The sequence below is a fragment of the Calliphora vicina genome, chromosome 5, assembly GCF_958450345.1.
Source record: "Calliphora vicina chromosome 5, idCalVici1.1, whole genome shotgun sequence".
Taxonomy (NCBI): Eukaryota; Metazoa; Arthropoda; class Insecta; order Diptera; family Calliphoridae; genus Calliphora; species Calliphora vicina.
In genome coordinates this window covers 48,393,103-48,415,989 of record NC_088784.1, presented here as the reverse complement: position 1 = coordinate 48,415,989, position 22,887 = coordinate 48,393,103, and the positions used below count along the sequence as shown (strand labels likewise).

Here is a 22,887-nt window from a genome sequence, read left to right as displayed (position 1 = left end):
TCTTTTTTTTGGTCTTTTATCACGTAGTGGTGCCCGTATATGGTTATATTTCCATGACTTAAAAAATTACACACAGTGTTATTAAGTAATATAAGGTAAAATATCATATTGATATATATCAAGTATTAAGCAAATTATCCGTGTGGAGTTATCAGTCTCCCATCGGACGCGTCCCAGGTGGCGGATAGGGGGAGCAATTGCCTAGTCTAGTGATACTGTTTTCTACAACATGTCATTAGCCCTGACAAATGCTCGAGCGATGTCAATATCTTGAGACACATGTTCTAACAAATGGTCTAAACTTCTTGACATGGCTAGGTCTCGTAAAACGGATTGCGATAGCCAACTACTGTGATACATGTTTAACAAATGGTCACAGTAGGATATAATTGGTGTTATGACAATGCTATAACTGGCGATACATTTTATATCAAATGGTCGCCTAGTGATATCACATTCTTTCTCTTTCTTGTTTTACAACCAGCGGACCAAAACTGTTCTTTCCTTTTTTCTCTCTTTCTTTTCCCCCACTTGTAAGGTTAACGTGGTTGGTAGCAGTGCCGAGAACCTGAATGGCTAATTAGTGGTTAAAGAAGATTAGCTCCCCTCCGGTGCTTATGACACGGGCCGGTTGTAATTTCTGTCTAGTCTATATACGCCGTCACTGCATGGATGGTCCATCCCCTTACGTGCCTACTCGTGGGACCAAAAATGAACCTAAACAACAACACAAACAACAACCCCCTGAAAAAAACCGATGATCTCGGATCTTCTTCAGAAGACGACCTAGTCAGAGACTCTGGTCGCAATGTCAGGCAGCGTGGATGACCGTCACAGCACTCTACTGCCCTCCAAAAACTTGACAAATGCTCCTCTTCAATCAGATGCCAAGGCTGGCGACCAATTGAAGAAGAAAAGAAAAAAGAGGAAGAGTCAGAGTCAGAAAGACATCCTCAAATCCCGTTACGCCAAGGCGATATTCATTCTTGACAAGATTGACAAGAATGCTGCCAGCGGTGCCCCCCATGAACGTGATGAAGAAGATCGCGCCAAATACCGGGCTGTGGTAGATGAGTACCAAAAGTTTTGGATTCCGTACCCAGCACATCAAAGGCAGCAGCCGAAGAAACAGAGAGGTCCAAGCGCAATCGCTCTCAGACAGAGGGAGAAAAATCGCCTAAACGCAGAAAGGTTGTCGACAAAAAATCCGCTCCGGGACCCACATCAACCACGACTACATCCGCCAGACGGCCCTTCAACGAGGTGGTTAAATACCATCTTCTAATGGCTCTGGCGACTGAGAATGACGGCACCATCAATTCTGTGGTAACACAATGGGGTGCTATCGAGTCCAAATTAACCGAACTCGTTATGGAACACTTGTTCGCTAATAGGACTGGCACAGCACCTCGCTTTGACTCTGGTGAGATTCACCGGGGATACAGGGTGATCAAATGCATGGACGAGTTCTCAAAGGACTTTCTTAGCAAGTGCATCGCAAAGATCAGTGGTGCATGGGAAGGTTTAAGCCTTAAACTGATCCCTGCTCAAGATATTCCAATGAGACAGCGTGCACGTATTTGGTTACCGAAGATGGCAACCGATGCGCATAAGATGGTGGAGTGTTTGAAGCTACAGAACCCCAACATCCACATGGATGATTGTTCCATCATCCGCACTGAGCAAGGCGATGGCCACACATGCCTAATCCTTCGCCGAATCTGGCTCAGTCGTTCTCTGACCATAACTGGATTCGCTTCAATATTAGACTTCAGAACTCGACAGAGAAAATTCAATTTAGGAACCCAAGAAGGACTGATTGGTTCAAATTTAATGGGATCCTTAAACATAAACTTAAGAATATGCCAGTTGTAGAAGATTCGATCACTGGTCTTGAAAAAATAGAGGAAAAATTTAGTAAAACTTTAGTCAAGGCTTTCGAAGTTTCCTGTCCAGTCACTAAGGCTAAGAAAAGCTTCCCTCCATGGTGGAATTCTGAGCTATTTAAACTACGTAGGGAAACTCGTAGGGCCTTTAACATTAGCTACAATAGTAAATCATGGCAACCATATCGTGATCAATTGAAAGCTTACAAGAAAGCTATAGTAGTCGCAAAAAGAAACTCATGGAGAAGCTTCTGTGAATCCAAAGATAATACAAAAGACTCTGCAAGACTTAGTAGAATTCTAGCCTAGGGACAATCCAATCCTACTTATATCAAAAGGAAGAATGACTCCTGGTCCGAATCCTCAGCAGAGTCACTTGACATCTTACTGAATACTCATTTCCCAGGCTGTAAGGATGTTGCTACGGATGTTGAGAGGGAAGGTAGGATTCTATTCAATATCGATAGTTACATCATCATGGGCAATTGACAGTTTCGCACCTTTCAAGTCACCCGGGCCGGATGGTATATTGCCAAAGATGCTACAAAGTGCAAAAAGGCATATCATTCCCTGGCTTTATAGAATTTTTACGCTCTGTCTCTCATGAGAAGGCGAAGGACTTTCGTCCAATTAGTCTTTCATCTTTCCATTGATCTAGACAGAAAAGGGATAAAAGTTGTGGCTTATGCGGACGATGTTGTGATACTCGTATCAGGTCTGTTTCCGGACGTTATCAGTGATATTATGTCCACTGCTTTAGGGTTGCTCGACAACTGGGTCTCGGCAAGTGGTCTTGGGGTGAATCCAAGCAAAACGGAACTTGTCTTTTCACGACAAAGACCAAGATTCCAAGCTTCAAACTTCCACGGTTGAAAAACTGCGAAATCCCCCTTTCAAATAATGCAAAATATCTGGACTCTAAATTGTCATGGAAGCTAAATACTCAACATAGGGTAAAAAAGGCTACGGTGGCATATTATACCTGTGTAAGATGTATGGTAGAAAATGGGGACTTAGTCCCAGCATAGTTAAATGGATGTATACGGCTATAGTACGTCTAATTCTTACTTACGGATCTCTTGTATGGTGGACTGCAACTAGAAGGAAGTATGTCGTAGACCAACTATACAAAGTCCAGAGATCATCCTGCATTGGTATAACAGGCGCACTAAGTACTAGTCCTTCAGAGGCACTGAACACTATAGTGCACCTTGTGCCAATAGACCTTCACGTAATGACCACCTCTGCCTGTAGCGCAGCGAGGCTTCAAGCATCTGGCTGTTGGAGATCGAGAACATATGGCCACGCGGGGATTTTGAGCCAGTTGCCTTCGATAGTTCTCCAACCATCTAACTATATTACTCCATACACAGATTTTAATAGGGTATTCAAGGTCTTAATCCCCTCCAGGAGTGAGTGGGGTAAGGCAATCTCGTGTACAAATATGACACTATGATATACACAGACAAAAATGAGCTGTGGTATTGGTTCTGGCGTCTTCTGTGACGAACCTGAGATAGGTATTTCGTATCGTCTTCCGAATGAGTGTAGTGTTTTCCAGGCGGAATTTTTTGCAATCATGGCAGCTTGCAATCCACTACATGATCATAATACCCGCGGCAATATAGGTATTTTTGTCGACAGTCAGGCGGCACTTCTCTCACTGAATGCCTACACAATTTCATCTTCACTAGTTACGCAATGTAAGAACTCTCTGTCAAGGCTAGGTTGTCTATCTCACATTACTTTGGTTGGGGTACCAGCGCACAGGGACCACTACGGTAATGAACAGGCAGACGAACTAGCCAGAATGGGATGTGCCTTAGATATCTCCAATGCGGTCTCAGTAGCAATTCTACTGGGGACTATTAAAGGTATCATATTCAGACATTTTTTTTTTATATTATTATTATTATTATTTATTTTCAACAACCTAGCCTATTGGCCATAATCGGTTATAAATTTCTACTTAAAAAAAATAGTTTACATTCTTACAAAGCCAAGTTGATGTGGCAATCTTTTAACGAAAAACGCACTATGCAACTGATAACCCGGAATAGAAGGGATATATCAAGGTTGCTGGCATTATTAACGGGACACTGGGCGTTAAGCAAGCACGCAAATCGCCTGGGACTCCCCTTTAACGACCATTGTCGTAGTTGTAAGGATAGGGAAAAAGAGGATACGATTTTCCACCTTCTTTGCGAATGCCCAGCTCTGAGTGTCAAGAGACATAAATTCATGGGTAACTATACATTGACCAACCTTGGTGAGGTAGCCGGGTCTAAACTCAGCTACAGGTTGGGTCTAGCTAGCACTTTTTAGTTGCATTGCGATGTAAACGACATTACATCTGACGAGTGGTGTGGTCTCATCAAAACGGGGTCCCTTCGACTCTACTTGATTGTTCGCACGTAGTGAACTACCACGTAAACCAACTAACCAACCAATTAAGCAAATTTAAAACTCTTTGACTCTAACTACTTGTTTTCTGTTTTGGACTAAATTTCAGGCAATTACATGAATAACCTAATTTTTTCGATGCTTTTAAAACGTCCATGATTGTTTGGCCAAACCATGTATATATAATCCGAAATTTGAATGAGCAAATTTTCATTTTGGTTTAGTTATTGTCACATTTTTATTTTGGATCACAATTATCAGATCATCAAAATATTTTTTCTTTTTCAAATTCCAGTTAATATCTTGAGTTTTTTGGTAATTTTATTATTTTGAGGTAAAAGAACACCTTATAGTTAGTGAATGTTTTACTTAACAAATATTGTCTAAACATTTGTGTTTCGGCGTATATCCGTTCCAAATCAATAAAAATAAAAACACAAGAATTATTAAAAAGTGCAAAAAAAGGCTTCCAAAATACGAAATCAAGCATAAACTTATTTCTAAGTAGTTGGTGACAAACAAAGTTTAAATACCGTTAACGGTTTACTCGTTGAAAATAGTTTTCCAACAATGATGTAAACTAAAGTAGTAACCACTAGGATTTACACTTAGCAAAAAAATACCGAAAATAATAGATTTGTACTTAAACATTGCCGACCACCTTGCAACACATAAGAGTGTTGTAATTAAATAATAACTAATTTGAGCCATTAAGGACTCCTGTTGAAATAAATTCGACGATTGAGCCATTAAGGACTCCTGTGGACTGTAATAAATGAATATATAATTTTTTTTTTCAAATAAATGTGAGTCATTAAGGACTCCTGTTGTTTTATTAAATTTTGAGCCATTAAGGAATCCTGTTGCGATCAAAGAGATCGTTACTTAAATTAGTATGGGGATAATCCTGAAATAATCCATCCAAAAATGGTGTATTGAGCAAGTGGAAGCCCAGGACTCGTATGTATCTTCCCTTTTAAAATAAGCGGAGCAACTTCAGGTCCCAAAACTAACGCTACATTACCCGAGTGATTAAAAGTTGGATCCGCTAACTGAAATCCTAGGAACGGTTCCAATATCGAGTCCGGGACTGATACAGGGGGAGTCATAATACGGTTCATTTTTGAACTTAAGCCATTATAACGACGCGTTGAGAAGAGTCATGAAGTGACTCGATTTCCACCCTACAATATTCGTCGCTGTCTATTTTGATCACAGGTAAGTGCAGTTTGGCTGTCAATTCGGCACATATGTAGCTGTGTTGACAACATAAGTCTAAAGCGGATCGTATCAAAATTTTAGACCTTGGCAAACTCAGATTGACTTGTAAAGTCGGCGAAAAAGAAACAGCCTGACGTATTGGGACCTGATTTAAATTGGAAATCGGTCGCTTTTGAGTCTTCGAGGTGGTATGAGTATGGAGTAAAGAATTATGATTTTTTTTGCAATATTTGCAGGAGGCAATACTCTTGCAATTTTGACTGGTATGTCCGCTTGACAAACAGCGAGAGCAAAGTCTATGCAACGCTACAGTGCGTAGCTTGCGTTCCATACTCATATCCCTGAATTTGTAGCAAAATCGAAGAGGATGGTTCTTATTACAAACGGGACATTTACGACTCGCACGAGCCCGAAGATTCCACCTGTTCAATAGTAGGATGGGTTGGCGGTGGATCTATGGATGGTTCCATTTCTACTGTTATAGTTGGCGTATTTCTAACAATAACAGGTGCGACGGTTGTCTCCGAAATGGACGGAGCTGGCAAAGGCGTTATATTATCTAGAGTTGCTACTTTTATTGAATCGATGTTAGGAACCGATGCGGTATTGGCGACATCCAATAGTCCAAAAGACCATCATCAAACAAATCGGTAGCAACATCCCTAGTTGTGGTAGCAGCGTCCATTTTCTAGTAAAAGGATAAGGTTAGTAAAAGTAAATTGATATAAACGTGATAAGTGAATAAGTACCAGTATAAACATTCACAACAATGCCTAACTTCCTCGCAGTTGCCGGTAATTGCTCATTTCTGATGACGACTAGATCATTTATAGCAATATCTTTTAGTGGATCTTGCCACTTAAATCCTTTATGCAAATTCACTAAATATTCTTCTTTCCATCTTTTACAAAATTGAATGAATACCTACCTATGTTTACGATAACGATTTCTGTTCAAATTATCTTCCTCGGAAAGGGTAACCGTTGTTGAAAAAACATTAACAGACTTTTTTCGCGAAACATCAATAGGTCAGAACCCAACCAAATACAGTCTTCTGAGCCATTAAATTTCCAATTATATTTTTCTGAACTTCGCCAAGTATTAGATGCGGGTATAAATCAGCTCCTAGTAGAATATCAACTTCCCTGCTTTGATAAAATTTACTATCTGCTAATTGCAAATTAGGTAATTCACTTCTTATATCCGAAGGACAATTAAAAGGCAAATTACTAGATATTGAAGGTAAAACGACAACAGAAGTCTCCAAATCAATACTTTTATCTAAAGGAGAACCAACACGAATAGTACAAATCTTTCTCGAAGTTGTAGAAGCTTCCTCATGAACACCGGAAATCGTTACATTCGTAGAATGTGACGGAAGTCGCAGTTGATTTCGCAAATGTTCCGAAATGAATGATGCTTCTGAAGCTGGGTCGATGTAGGCCCTTGCCGGATACGTGGTATCATTGCAAATAATGGAGACCATAGCAGTTCCCAATAACACAGACGAATTCTGTGATATATGAAAGACTTGGCGATTCACATTAGATAGAGCGGCGGCAGAAGTAGTTGACCCTTGTGATGTCAATTCAGTCGATCGAACAACTGGTATCGATGTAGTATTATTAGCTGGGAACGATGGTGCAGAATTATTAGCTGGGGATGATGGTGCAGAATTATTAGCTGGGGACGATGGTGCAGAATTATTATCTACCGTTTCACGATGAAGTAGGGAATGGTGTCTCCTATTACAAATAAAACAACTATGTTCACTCCTACAATCCTTAACTTCGTGTGTCCTCGCGAGATAATTAACGCAACATTGAAACTTTTTGACTGTAGCAAATCTCTCAAAAACAGACATTCTTTTAAACTGACGACAAAAACGTAATAAATGACCCTGGATATTACATAAAACACAAGTATTCGATGTACTTGTATTTGAAACATGAGCCTTTACCTTCCGTTCATTGCCTTTCCTGTCAGTTTCGGAACATGTCAGATCGCGAATGCAATCTAAAGTTTGAATTCTTTCGGTTAAAAACATGTCCAAATCTTTCCATAAAGATAAGACATCCCCTGGCTCTGCGGCATCAGATGATTCAAGATCATCCAAACACTTTTCGAAAGTAATCTTCACTTTTTCCCATAGTAATTTCAATTCACTATATAAAACTTCTATATAGTAGACGTGATGTTCCTCTTCACGAATCGTACTAAAATTTGCCTCAAATTTAATAACAGCGTCCGAAGCGCGTATAAAACGTTCAAGAGGTGTCAATGGCATTTTCAATTTTTCAAATAAATATTAGCAAAGAAGTGAACAACCCACAAACAATGAAGCGATGTTTAAAATTTACAAAAAAGATGCAAATTTATATAAACTTTATAATAAAATAAATGTAATAGTCAAATCGACCGACAGTAGGGTGACTACTGATGTATTAGCAAAAGAAGGAAGAAGAAGATATGAATCTCAATAAGAAATTACCGACACACAAATAATGATATTAATAAAATTCAAATAGTGAAAACGATTATAGAAAGGTTGTAACATATTTTGAAACTCAAAAGAAAAGTTTTTACACTTATCAGCTGAAAGGAAGCAAGAGTCTAAAAGTTGTAATAAAGGGTATTGACTGTAATGTTGAACCACTCGAAATAAAGCAAAGCTTAGAAGATAAAGGCTATAAGACAAAAAATGTGATAAATATTAGAAATCGCGAAAAAATACCCCAACCACTCTTCCGTGTTGAACTTGAACCCGGTGACATAAACCTGAAAAAAATGAAACACATCCCATATATAACTTGAAGTACTTATTGCATCGTAAAATTACGGTAGAAGAACCACACAAACGATTTGGCCCCGTTCAATGTATGAATTGCCAAGAATATGGACACACCAAGGCATATTGCAAATTGCCACCAGTATGTGTCATTTGCGGGGAGTTGCATAACACATCCCAATGTAACAAATCTAAAGATGATCCTAAAATAAAAAAATGCAGCAATTGCGGAGGTAACCACACAGCAAACTACAGGGGTTGTCCTGTCTACTCAATTGTTAAAAAATCACAAAGCCAGAAACCAAAGATTTTCCCCGCTCAGCCATTAAATAACATCAATTTGAACTACCCCCCGTTGCAACAGACATACGACAACAAAGTAACATATGCAAATGTACTTAGAAACAACCAAACTCAGCCGCAAGTCCGTCAACCCCAAAACGAAAATATGAACCCAGAGGTAAGAGAGCAAACGCCAATTTTCAATTTTACCCGACTAGAATCTACAATAGAAACTCTTGTGCAATCGGTAAATAACTTTACAAACTCAATGAGTAACATGATGCAAGAAATGCTTAAGATGCAATCAATGTTATTGCAGGCTGTGCTTAACAGACCATGAACTGCCTAAGAATATGTTTTTGGAATGCAAACGGTATACGCCAACACAAAAACGAACTCGAATATTTTTTAAGAAACCAACAAATTGATGTAATGCTGGTTTCTGAAACTCATTTGACGTCCAGAAGTTCCTTTCGAATAAATGGATATGTAATATATGACACCAAAGATCCCAGAGGTAGAGCATGCGGAGGCTCGGCAATTTTAATAAAAGCTCGAATAAAACACTAATTAATGTGTGATTTTTGCGAAGATTATCTTCAAGCTACTACAATCTGTCTTGAAGATTTTCATCGAAACTTAGTGATTTCATCGATATACTCACCCCCAAGATTCTCAATTACAGAAAGTCAATAAAATTTTTTAAATCACTAGGCCCCCGTTTCCTGGCTGCTGGCGATTATAATGCTAAGCACACATTCTGGGGATCACGACTGATTACCCCTAAAGGTCGTGTTTTGTTCGACTCAATTTCTAAAATGGGTTTGCATGTGCTTTCGAGCGGCCAACCTACTTACTGGCCTACTGACCCACGAAAAATACCGGATGTTATTGATTTTAGCGTGATGAAAAATATCCCTAGAGAAATGATTCAAATTGAATCCTCGCTGGATCTATCTTCAGATCACTCACCCACTATTATTACTTTATTGAGCCCACTAGAAATTGTATCCCCGACTGGTAATTTAGCGATGGCAGGCACAAGAATAAATTGGCTCAAATATAAAAAATACCTCAGTACACATTGCTCGGAAAACATACCGCTAAGAACACCAGAAAACATCGATCACTCTCTTATCAATTTCGATAAAAATCTCAGAATGGCTGCTCAACATGCTACCCAAACACCCCGACAATTCAGATATAATAGAATTAATTCTGCAGATGTCGAACGGCTCTTAAATGAAAAAAGAAGATTTCGAAGAGAGTGGCAATTGCACAGATCCCCCCAACTAAAATCGAAGCTTAAAGATTGTATAAAAAGACTTAAAAAGCTCTTGGAATTTCGAAAAATGGAATCATTGAATAAATATTTAGAAAGCCTGGACGCAAACCCGCAATCGGATTACTCATTATGGCGAGCAACAAAAAATCTTAAAAGACCCGTTATATGTAAGTCCCCCTTGCGAAATTCAAGTGGTGGTTGAGCAAGAAATGATACTGAAAAAGGGAATCTGTTTGTTAATCATTTAAAAAAAGTATTTACACCGAACACATCAAACGAAGCAATTGAGTTGCCACCTGTTGCACCCTATTTTGGAGCAGCCGTACCCCTACGTTTTGAGATTCGAGAGATCGAAAATGCTATTGCTGATTTAAATCCCAAGAAAACGCCTGGTATGGATAAGATCAGCAACAAGATGCTTATGGAGCTACCCCGGATAGCAATAAAAATAATTCTTTTTATTTTTAATGCTATATTACGACTTGAATATTATCCTCCAGAATGGAAGGTTTCACTGGTTACCATGATACCCAAGCCGGGAAAAGATCACACAAAAGTAGAATCATACAGACCCATCAGCCTATTGTCTAATATATCAAAGCTATTTGAGAAGATACTTATGAACAAGTTGTACCCGATGTTAACTGAAAACAATTGTATTCCGAATCATCAATTTGGATTTAGAAGAAAACACAGTACTATCGAACAAACCCATAGACTTGTAAATATGGTGAGAAAAGCGTTTGAAGAAAAGAAATACTGTTCTGCACTCTTCATCGACATCTCTCAAGCGTTTGATAAGGTATGGCATGCTGGATTAATATACAAATTGAGTCAAAATTTACCGGCAAACACACATAAGCTGTTGGAAAGCTATTTAACTGGTCGAACATTTAAGGTTAAAGAGGGAAACTTTTTAAGTACTGCACAACCCATTGAAGCTGGAGTCCCCCAAGGCAGTATCCTGGGACCTTTTTTATATTTGATGTATTCGTCTGATATGCCAACTAACAATCGCACTCATACATCAACATTTGCTGATGATACTGCTATTCTAAGCATTCATGAAAACCCTCAAGAAGCGTCTCGTTACTTACAAAACCACATATTTGAATTAGAAAAATGGTTAAAACAATGGAAAATTAAAGTCAACGAGCAAAAATGTACACACATTACATTTACATTGCGTAGAGAATCATGCCCCCCTATTCATATCAATAACCAAACAATAATTCAACAATCGGAAGTGAAATACCTCGGAATACATCTCGATCGTCGCCTTACATGGAAAAGTCATATAGATGCAAAGTTGACTCAAATGAAATTGAAATCAATTCAAATTAATTGGCTTATTGGCAGAAACTCCACGCTTAGTTTAGATTGTAAACTTCTACTTTATAACATGATCATAAAACCGATATGGTGTTATGGCATACAGTTATGGGGCACGGCCTCAGCGTCAAATGTAGAAAAGATCCAAAGACGCCAAAACAAGTTTCTAAGAATGATCACAGTTGCCCCCTGGTATATCAAAAACGCGAATATACACAAAGATCTAAACGTGCCCATTGTAAAAACTGAAATCTCGAAAAACGTACAAAAATATTTTAAAAAACTTGAAGTTCACCCAAACCCGCTGGCCCGCAACATATTAGATAACCGTGGCCACACTCGATTAAGAAGGAGGGACACAGCAGACCTAATCTAGAAGGAAGAATGCCAATTTAACCAAAACAAAAACAACCATGAACACAAAATTGTTTCGTCCGGCACTGGCTGGACTAATTAAATAATAATATTAGATATAAGATTTGAACCACTTATTGTTAGTTCATTAAATAATGAAGATACAATAAATAAATGATGAAAAAAAAAAAAAGAAAATAAAATTCAACAAAATCACCGTAAAGTGCAACAAACTAAGTAATAATAAATTTAAAATGAATAAAATAAAATTATAATTTGCAATTAATAATATTACAATAATAAAAATTATGTGCATATAAACACTTGCCGTAATAGCATTCACTGTTCCACACACAATATAAAATATACACAATATATTTATCCACTTCAAATTAATTAGGTTTTTTTATTATTAATTTTTTAAAAAACTGCGGGAAGTTGTGTTACTTTATTTATTTATTTATTTATTTATTTATTTATTTATTTAATTTATAAAATCACGAAAATATTAATTATTAATTATGGCTGTCCTTCCAAGTAAACAAACTCAGCCTTGATTAAATTGGTACCGATCGCAAAATGAAAAAAGGTACTGTATAAATTAATACACTTTTTGATAAAATCAATGCACAGTAGTGTATTAATTCACAATGTAATAAATTTCCTTTTTTTATTTTGACAATAACTTGTTGTTTTTCGTTATATTCTTTTTGACAAACACACACACACACAAATTTATGTATGCTTATTAGAGTGACAGCCGATTTTTTTTTTTAGATTTCAAAGAGTGCCGGATGTAATATTGTGACACTAGGCCTAAATGTTAAGTGCTGAAAATTTGAGCCAAAGCGGGCAACGATTTCTGGACGCGCATTGAGGTCAAAGTTCAAATATATGCAAAATTATACTATTTATATGGAATAATTAGGTGAAACTCGTTAGCTTTCTGCATTGTTTTCTAGAAATATGTAGATTTATTTATATTAATGAATATTACATTAAAAAAAAGTTTTGGAAATTAACCCTGTATCTCCTTTGGTTCAAAATGACCCAAAAACTGTATTATCGCCAAAATTAGAGAAAAATGCTAATTTTTCAGTTTTTGAAAAAAATTTGCTACTAAATAAATACTTTTGCAATTGAATCGAAATATGTACGTAATTATCGTTGTAATGAGATATAAATCACAAAATTTGATTAAACAAGTAAGAGTGCTATATTCGGCTATGCCGAATCTTATATACCCTTCACCTTTGTTGTGGATGCATTATTATTTTTTATCATTAGTATATATGTATGTACATTGCCCACTTTCAGCGTACAGCATCCTAAATTTATCAAGAACACAAAAAACAACAACGCCAAACGAAACAAAACTCCAAAAGAAACAAGTAAGAGTGCTACATTCGGCTGTGCCGAATCTTAAATACCCTTCACCAAATTATACTTCAAAATTTTAAATATTTTTAGGTAAACAAAATTTAATTTTTTTTCCAGTTGTTTTTTGAATTTTTTGGAAAAAAAATTTTTTCGATTGTTATTTTAAATTTAAAATTTTTTTTTTTTTTTTTGTAAATTTTAAAATTTTTTTTTTGTTTTTTCAATTTTTTTTTTTTTTAAAAAAAAATTCGGGTTCAAAATTTTTTTTCCCGATTTTGACCCATTGTAGGTCCAACTTACTATGGTCTTATATACGTCGTTGCAAATGTCTTTGAAATATCTATCATTAGATATCCATATTGTCTATATTAATGTCTTAGTAATCCAGATATAGGTAAAAAATAGGTCAAAAATCGAGGTTGTTTTGGTTTTTTCCTCATATCTCAGCCATTTGTGGACCGATTTTGCTGATTTTAAATAGCAAAATTCTCGAAAGCATGTCTGACAGAATTATTGATTATATTTGGATCCCGAAGATATCTGGGGTCTTCAGAAAACTGATTTCAACAGACAGACGGACAGACAGACAGACAGACAGACAGACAGACAGACAGACAGACAGACAGACAGACAGACAGACAGACAGACAGACAGACAGACAGACAGACAGACAGACAGACAGACAGACAGACAGACAGACAGACAGACAGACAGACAGACAGACAGACAGACGGACATGGCTTAATCGACTCCGCTATCTATAAGGATCCAGAATATATATACTTTATAGGGTCGGAAATGAAAAATGTAGAAATTACAAACGGAATGACAAACTTATATATACCCTTCTCACGAAGGTGAAGGGTATAAAAATGTTAAAGTTATTACAAATTCGCCAGACCATTGCCGTGTTTCAGACCACTTGAACAAAAAATTTAGAAAAAAAATTTAGATATTTCGAGAAAAATTAAAATAAATGCTAATTTTTACTTAAAATATGTCCATATTTACTTGTATATGAGTTTTTGTCTTCGTAGGATACCGTTAACCTATTCGCAGGTATGGCCAAAAAAAATAATTTTTTTTAACGGCTGTTTCAAAACTCTATTTTAAAATTTTTAAAAATTTTGTTAAACAAATTTCAGATTTTTTCGATCATCACATTGGGGTTTATTGAGATCAAAATAGGGAATAAAAATATGAAAGAATTATGTCAATACCTCTTACAGTTTTTCCGTACCTGCGATTTAAATTTTGCGTTTTTCAAGAAAAACTAATTTTTTGTCCATATTTAGGCGAATGAGTCCAATTTCCTTACTGTTATAAATTTTAAGTAAAACCTATTCACAATATTATAGTCCTTGTAATTTTAAATATGTTCTGAAAGTTTTACTAAAATCGGAAAACGATAACCTTTGAATCGTGAAGGTCAAAGGTCAAATTTTTCAATATTTGGAATTTCTATTGAAAAGATAGCGAAATGTTCCATATTTTTGGGCCGATTTTCATGAAACTTGAGGAAAATATAACATAAAGTCCAGAATTTAAAATAACAGCACAAAAATGGAAATTAACCCTTAGCAGCACTTGGGGTCCAAATTATTCTCAACTTTTAAAATCAAGAAAAACACAACCATTTTGACCCCAAGTCCTCTTAAAGGTTAAAATTCATTTTTGCACTGTTGTTGTAAATGCTAGACCCCAATATATATTTTCCTCAAGTTTCATAAAAATCGGCCCAAAAATATGTAACATTTCGCTATCTTTTCATTAGAAATTCCAAATATTGAAAAATTTGACCTTTGACCTTCACGATTCAAAGGTTATCGTTTTCCGATTTTAGTAAAACTTTCAGAACATATTTAAAATTACAAGGACTATAATATTATGAATAGGTTTTACTTAAAATTTATAACAGTAAGGAAATTGGACTCATTCGCCTAAATATGGACAAAAAATTAGTTTTTCTTGGAAAAACGCAAAATTTCAATCGCAGGTAAGAGGTATTGACATAATTTTTTCATATTTTTATTCCCTATTTTGATCTCAATAAACCCCAATGTGATGATCGAAAAAATCTGAAATTTATTTAACAAAATTTTTAAAAATTTGAAAATGGAGTTTTGAAACAGCCGTTAAAAAAAATTATTTTGTTTGGCCATACCTGCGAATAGGTTAACGGTATCCTACGAAGACAAAAACTTATATACAAGTAAATATGGACATATTTTAAGTAAAAATGAGCTTTTATTTTAATTTTTCTCGAAATATCTAAATTTTTTTTTTTAATTTTTTGTTCAAGTGGTCTGAAACACGGTAATGGTCTGGCGAATTTGTAATAACTTTAACATTTTTTAATCAAATATTGTCATTTATATCTCATTACAACGATAATTACGTACATATTTCGATTATTTTGCATTCAATTGCAAAAGTATTTATTTAGTAGCAAATTTTTTTCAAAAACTGAAAAATTTTCATTTTTCTCTAATTTTGGCGATAATACAGTTTTTGGGTCATTTTGAACCAAAGGAGATACAGGGTTAATTTCCAAAACTTTTTTTTAATGTAATATTCATTAATATAAACAAATCTACATATTTCTAAATTTTTTGTTCAAGTGGCCTGAAACACGGTAATGGTCTGGCGAATTTGTAATAACTTTAACATTTTTTAATCAAATTTTGTCATTTATATCTCATTACAACGATAATTACGTACATATTTCGATTCTTTTGCATTCAATTGCAAAAATATTTATTTAGTAGCAAAATTTTTTCAAAAACTGAAAAATTTGCATTTTTCTCTAATTTTGGCGATAATACAGTTTTTGGATCATTTTGAACCAAAGGAGATACAGGGTTAATTTCCAAAACTTTTTTTAATGTAATATTCATTAATATAAATAAATCTACATATTTCTAGAAAACAATGCAGAAAGTTAACGAGTTTCACCTATTTATTCCATATTAACAGTAAAAATTTGCATATATTTGAACTTTGACCTCAATGCGCGTCCAGAAATCGTTGCCCGATTTGGCTCAAATTTTCAGCACTTAACATTTAGGCCTAGTGTCACAATATTCCACCCGGCACTCTTCAGAATTTTAACAAAAATTTTTTTCCATACGACTGATTGTCACTCTTATATTGTTTCTTTTTGATCACTATCACTTTATTTACATCAATTTACTAACCTTTATTTTTCAAAAGCTGGTTCTATAAATTCCAAATAAAGGGCACAAAAATTCCTTGGCAAGGAGTCTTCCTTTTTTGGGATGAAGGATGAAATTCTTTTGTGTTTTATCCGTGGGAGAAGGACCAATGTTTCGGCGTATATCCGTTCCAAATCAATAAAAATAAAAACAAGAATTATTAAATGGTTAAAAATTCAAAATAAAAGAGCAGAATCTCTTTCCTTTATTAAAAATCAAATTTTACCTTTTTTCAATATATAAAGCACGAAGTGCAAAAAAAGGCTTCCAAAATACGAAATCAAGCATAAACTTATTTCTAAGTAGTTGGTGACAAACAAAGTTTAAATACCGTTAACGGTTTACTCGTTGAAAATAGTTTTCCAACAATGATGTAAACTAAAGTAGTAAACCACTAGGATTTACACTTAGCAAAAAAATACCGAAAATAATAGATTTGTACTTAAACAATTTGGCATCGGAAATTAGAAATAATAAAAAATTATCTCTTTTTTCCGTAAAAATATTATTTTAAATAAAATACAATTTGATTTTGTATTTTTACAACTATTTTGTGTATTTTTACAACTAACAACAGAAATAATTGATTTAATTCACTACAAGCAATTCTCAAAATGAAATTGTCATTATACAACATACTGAGCTAATGAGCTAAAAGAGCGACCTAGTTCATTTCAGTGAGCTGAGCTGAAAAGAGCGGTCACTTCACTGAGCTAATAAACCCAACTCTAATATACAGTATCATTATTATTTTGGCTATAAAGTAACTATATGGTTATTTATAGTGCTGTAAAGTCAAAGGTTTTTTCTTCTCATTTTAATATTAGAAAAATGTGATTTTTTTTGCTTTTGAATCGAAGTAGCCTGTGCTTTTTTCTTTAATTTTATTTTTTTTGCAAATTCGCACATGTTTTTATAAAACAGTTAGCAGTTAACCATTCCACGTAGTTATTACAGAGTTTTTACGTGTTTTTTTTATATAAAAGTGAAGTGATCAGGAACTTGTTTTAAATCTATAGAAACTAAATTAAAAAAATGTTTGAAAGGCCAGAACAAATTAAATGGGGCTATTAGAGGTTAAGTGTAAATTACATCTAATACTTTAAAGTATCAATAGTAAGTACTATAAATTTCAGCTGCAAATATCTGCCATTCCAATAACCAGCACGATTTCAGTGCCTTCATATTTTACACATTTTTTTTTTTATTTTGTTGGTCAGTTTCATTTACGTCTATGCTTATTTGGCCAAACCATGTACAGTCGCACCCCCTAAAAAAATGCAATTTAGGAAAAACTTTCAAAACATTATTATCAAAATTTATATTGTGCAACTCCTTATAAAAAATTAAACTCATTTAAAACAAGAAATTTTGCATAAAATGAAATATTTAAAAAAAAATTAAGAAATTTAGTTTTTAGCACACAGAAAAGTATACATACTCCCACTGTTGGTCAACGGTACTTTTCCAGTAAAAGCAACTTATGTATGTTTTTTTCTGCGTTGCAATTCTACATTACCCTCACTTCATAATTAAAGTTTTGTAATCGGTCGCTTTTATTTTTTGTAAGAATGAGTGCAAAAGTAAAAGAAATTAGCTTAGATATAAAAAATCTAATTGTGCAGCATCAAAAAAATGGACAATCGTTGCGCAAAATTTCTGAAATTGGTGGCTACCCAAAATCTAGTGTACAAACCGTGTTAAGAAATTATAAAAAAAAACAACAGCATAACAAGTAGACCAAGAAGTGGTCGTCCCCCAAAAATTACTCAACGCATAAAGCGACGCATAATAAATGAAATTGAAAAAAATCCGAGAAAAACGGCTGTTGACATAGCAAAAGAGATGGAAAATATGTCCATAGTCACTGTTTAGCTCAAATATAGGGATGGTTGGAAGGTTGGAGAGGATCACTCTTGGAATGTAAATAAAATAAGTTTAATTATTTTATTTACTCGGCAAACCCAATAGGAAAAAGAACGAAATAAGAAAATAACAAAACAAAGGAATTAATGTTTTAGAACAAATTCAACGTTTTATTTTTTATGTGGTTGGAATTACCTTTTTTCTTCAATGGTTCAAGAACAATAAGAACAATTTTGTATAATGAAAAAATGGAAGCAGTGTTAGGACATGTTTGACGTTTCACTTTAGGCATTAATAAAAATTAGAAAGAGATAAATAGTTGTGTTTATAACTATTTATCTACGTAAACAACAGCTTTTGTATATGATTTATGAAGTATACAGTATTTGGATGTTGTAGGGTTAAGAACATGGATATGTTACGTTGTTGGCGTAAACATTGCCGCCCGCCTTGCAGGATACATGCAAATGAAGAGAGTAGTCATGGCCATGTCCTAATACTGCTGTGAAAAAAATTAAGAAAGAATATCAAACTTAAACTTTATATGTGTACAATTCAATTTTACTGGTATTCAAATGCTTATGTACTAGATTACAAATATGCAAATAATAAAGTAATTAACAATTCAATTTATTATATGAAATGAAGAGAAAAATAATATATAAATACGTTTCGTATTTTGCATGCCTAAAAGTGCATTTCAAGATTACAAAGAACATGGACCATAAATAGTCCACCCGAATATAGTGCTTTGAGCAGAAGGCAAACCAGGTTTCGAAAAAACACCTTCAAGAATTATCTTTGGATAAAGATCAGCACCAATTACTATGTCAATTGAAGCCGATTCATAAAATTTCGAATCGGCGAGGAACATATCGCGGAAATGGGTTCTGTAGTGTTCTGGAAGGGATTCTGATGGAGTTCGGAGTGTTATTCGATTATCTACCCTAAAGGTTCCTTCTATTTTTGAACTCGGATCGAATCGCGATTTGAGAACGATTGGACAAAACGTTTCTTCGCGTAGGCTGAATGCTGTTAAATTCAATTTGTCAACGAACCGTTTTGAAACTCTGCTAACCGTTGATCCTGAGTCCAGTAAGCATCTTGTATGATTAGAAGAAACCTTAACAAGGACTGTTGGTAAAGCACTATTGTATTTTGCCGCAGGATAGATGTTAGCGATGTGGCTTTGGATGTCGAAGGTAACGAGGCTTTACTCCTGGACGAAGAGTTACTTTTGGAAGTCGAAGGTAACGAGGCTTTAGTCCTGGACGAAGAGTTACTTTTTCTCTAAGTTGAAGGTTGTGGAGAGGGCGAACGGGAACTTGAGCGGCGAGTCAGTAAGTCTTTTATGAGACGTGGATTCACGTGAAGGAGGGTGTGGTGGAACTTATGACAATGCTTGCACCCGCGCTTCGAAAAGCATATGCCATGAGAATGGTCATGAGCTAAGCAATTTGAGCAGTATTTGTGCTTACGGACTGCATGAATGCGATCATTTATGTTCATCGACAAAAAAGTTCTACATGTTCGCAACGGATGTGGACGCTTACATATTCTGCATGGAAAAGCATGATATCTTCTTGGTAGTTCATCGTGGGAGGACTTGGAGTCTGAGGCAGCGATTTTAGGCATGTTTATCTGAAAGGGAAATTATATAATAACTAAGGGAACTAGAAGAAAAGTAAACACCTAAGTTTCTGCAGGCAGAAGAATAAGTTTCACGATTGGACGCGTTATTATGCCTCGTTGAGTGAGTATTTCAGCAACGCGTACTCGATTGTCGGATCCAGTGTAGATTTTTGTGACCCTGCCAAGTCGCCATGAATTTGGTGGGAGATTTTCATCTCTTACAACGACGAGTGCTCCTTCTTGTAGATTCTGTTGAGGTCTTTGCCATTTAATTCTCTTATGAAGTTCCTTCAAATATTCATTTTTCCATCGCTGACAGAAGTTTTGGTGAACAAGTTTCATCTTTTGCCATCGACTAGTGATGGATATGGATGAGTCATTTATTTTCGGATCAATAGGCGCCAGGATAGGCGAACCTATAAGGAAATGACCTGGAGTTAAGGCGCAAAGGTCTGTTGGATCAGTGGACACTGGAGATATCGGCCGGGAATTTAAGCAAGATTCAATTTTGGACAGTAGTGTGGATAACTCTTCATGAGTGTATTTAAAACAACCTGCTGTTTTCCGGAAATGCGATTTGAAACTTTTCACTCCCGCCTCCCATAGCCCGCCCATATGAGGGGCGCCTGCCGGAATAAAATGCCATGTAACATTTTGATGGGCATAGTTCGCTTGAATGCGTTGCTGAGTGGTTTGAAGAAAATCTTTAGCTAATGTCCTTGATGCTCCAACGAAGTTTGTACCATTGTCAGAATAAAGGTGTAAAGGACATCCTCGACGTGACACGAATCGGCAGAATGCTGCTAGAAAGGCGGGAGTGGAGAGGTCGGATGTAGCCTCTAAGTGGATAGCCTTGGTGGAGAAGCAGACAAATACACAGACGTATCCTTTTGTAATGCGGCAACCTCTACCACAATAGCTCTTAACGTCGAAAGGGCCAGCGAAATCTAGCCCTGTATGAGTAAAGGGACGACTAATTGCGCAGCGTTCAGGCGGCAACGCGGCCATTATCTGTCTTTGACAGCGCTTTTTATAGATAACGCACGTCTTACAATTGTTTACTGTCGCTTTTATAAGGTTTTTGGCTTTTGGTATCCAATATTGTGTGCGAAGGAGTCGAAGAACTAATTGATTTCCGCCATGTAGGGTTATATCATGAATAAACTTAAGGAGGAGTCGTGCGAATTTGGAGTTGTATGGTATAATGATCGGATGCCTTTCACTGTACGATAGTTCTGATGACAACTCCAGTCGACCACAAGAACGTATTAAACCTTCTTCATCTAAAAACGGGTTAAGGTTTAGAATACCACTGGACTTGGGAACAATTTGTCGAGCCGAAAGAGCTTTGTAGTCATTTGGAAACGCAGCTTTTTGACAAACCGAAATAAGGTTGTCACGAATGGAAACTATTTCGGAACTAGTGATCAGAATGGAATCTTTGTAGTAATTTGAACGGAACCTAGGATGAGTTCGATAGAAAAACCTATAGACGTATGCCATCACACGCAGTGCTCTGGAAAAAGATGAAAACCTTTCTAATAAATCTTCGAAGTCCGAAAAATATGTAAAATGAACTCGAATAGGTTTGATTTCGAGATCTGTAATTGGAATACTGGACAAAGTTTGGCTTGGCCATTCGGAAACTGCATTCTTAAGCCACGATGGGCCGAACCACCATAGTTCATTATCTTTGAGATCCAGTGGTGAAATACCTCGACTTGCTAAATCAGCAGGATTGTCTTCGGAGACTATATGTTTCCATCTAGAAAAGGGCACTATTTGTGTAATTTTTGAAACGCGATTAGCAACGAAGGTTAGCCAATTACATGGTGGTTTTGCTAGCCAGGAAATCACAATAGTAGAATCTGTCCAACATGAAATTGTATAGTTATCTACATCTAAGCTTGGAAGCAGGTTCTCAATCATCTCGGCAAGAAGTAGGGCTCCACAAAGCTCAAGTCTCGGAATGGACAGAGTTTTTATGGGAGCAACCTTTGTTTTGGACGAAATCAGGTGTGTTTGGATCGAACAATTTGTTGATATGCGAATATATAATGCTGCTGCGTATGCCTTCTCCGAGGCATCGTAAAATCCATGGAATTGGACTTCAGCATTTGGACTATAACCAAGCCATCGAGGGATACGTATGGCATTGATTGACATATAACTATCCTCGAACGACTTCCACTGACTAAGCGTGTCCGACAATAGAATTTCATCCCAATCAGTTCCATCTTTCCATATTTTCTGCATAATAATTTTAGCAAGAACTATGCATGGCGCTAACCAGCCAGCAGGATCGAACAATTTTGCTATTCTTGCAAGAACTTCCCTTTTTGTATATTCATTAGTCCTCGTGAATTGTCTTACATCGAAATAAAACTCGTCTGAAAGAGCATTCCAACGAATCCCAAGCGTTTTTGCCGAACTATTATCCTCGAATTTTAGAAAATGTTCATGAAGCAAATGATCCTTTGAAATATCTTCTAATATATCCACGGAATTGGATGTCCATTTTCTCAGCTCGAACCCAGCTGATTGTAGAGCTTGGACTAGCTCGGTTTTCGCTATATTGGCACCTTGTTTTGAATGTGCTCCGGCCAAAACATCGTCCACATACATTGATTTTCGAAGAATTGAAGTTGCTAAGGGGAAAGTATCTTGAACATCATCAGCAAGTTGTAGAAGTGTACGAATTGCTAAATAGGGCGCACAATTTACACCGAATGTCACCGTTTTCAATTCGTAGTCACAAATTGGACTGTTTGGACTATCGCGGAATAGAATTCTCTGGTATGGAGTATATTTTGGGTCAACAAATATCTGCCGATACATTTTTTGAATATCAGCATTAAATACAAACTCAAAGAATCGCCACCTAAGAATCAGTAATGTAAGATCATTTTGAAGAATCGGACCTACATGGAGAACAGAATTCAAACTCAATCCATTGGAAGAAGGAGACGAAGCATTAAAAACCACGCGGACTTTCGTAGTGACACTTTCAGGCTTAACGACGGCATGATGTGGGAGATAATATACCTTATTTTCAGACAGATTAGGAGAATTGACTTTGATCATATGACCAAGTTCTTCATATTCCCGAACAACCTTGTCATATTCTAATTTAAGATCAGCATTTCGAATCAACCTATCCTTATTTCTAAGAAATTGTGCCATTGCGCTCGATCTAGAGTGACCAATGTTTGGATTATCTGGAAAATCTTCCTTAAAAGGTAA

At 36.0% G+C, this 22,887-nt stretch overlaps 2 protein-coding genes and 1 pseudogene across 2 annotated transcripts in view; all 3 read right to left on the bottom strand.

Annotated features, from left to right (window-relative positions):
• Positions 1–22,887, bottom strand: part of stau (double-stranded RNA-binding protein Staufen) — a 261,511-nt gene that overhangs the window by 226,514 nt on the left and 12,110 nt on the right. The gene's annotated exons all lie outside the window — the stretch shown is intronic.
• LOC135961228 (uncharacterized) lies at positions 5,180–6,195 on the bottom strand. The gene is made up of 3 exons (XM_065512721.1): positions 6,107–6,195; positions 5,757–5,932; positions 5,180–5,379 (listed from the first exon to the last, which is right to left on the bottom strand). The coding sequence occupies exons 1-3, from the start codon at positions 6,193–6,195 to the stop codon at positions 5,180–5,182; spliced, it is 465 nt and encodes a 154-aa protein (XP_065368793.1).
• Positions 18,598–20,132, bottom strand: LOC135962031 (uncharacterized; annotated as a pseudogene).

Bases quoted from the DNA above. Each gene is read 5' to 3' on its own strand.
- LOC135961228 (XM_065512721.1), bottom strand. From the start codon at position 6,195: ATGGACGCTGCTACCACAACTAGGGATGTTGCTACCGATTTGTTTGAT. The intron at 5,933-6,106 runs GTTCCTAACATC...ACTATTGAACAG, and splicing joins ATGTCGCCAATACCGCATCG to GTGGAATCTTCGGGCTCGTG. The intron at 5,380-5,756 runs GTATTGCCTCCT...CCCCTGTATCAG, and splicing joins TACCAGTCAAAATTGCAAGA to TCCCGGACTCGATATTGGAA.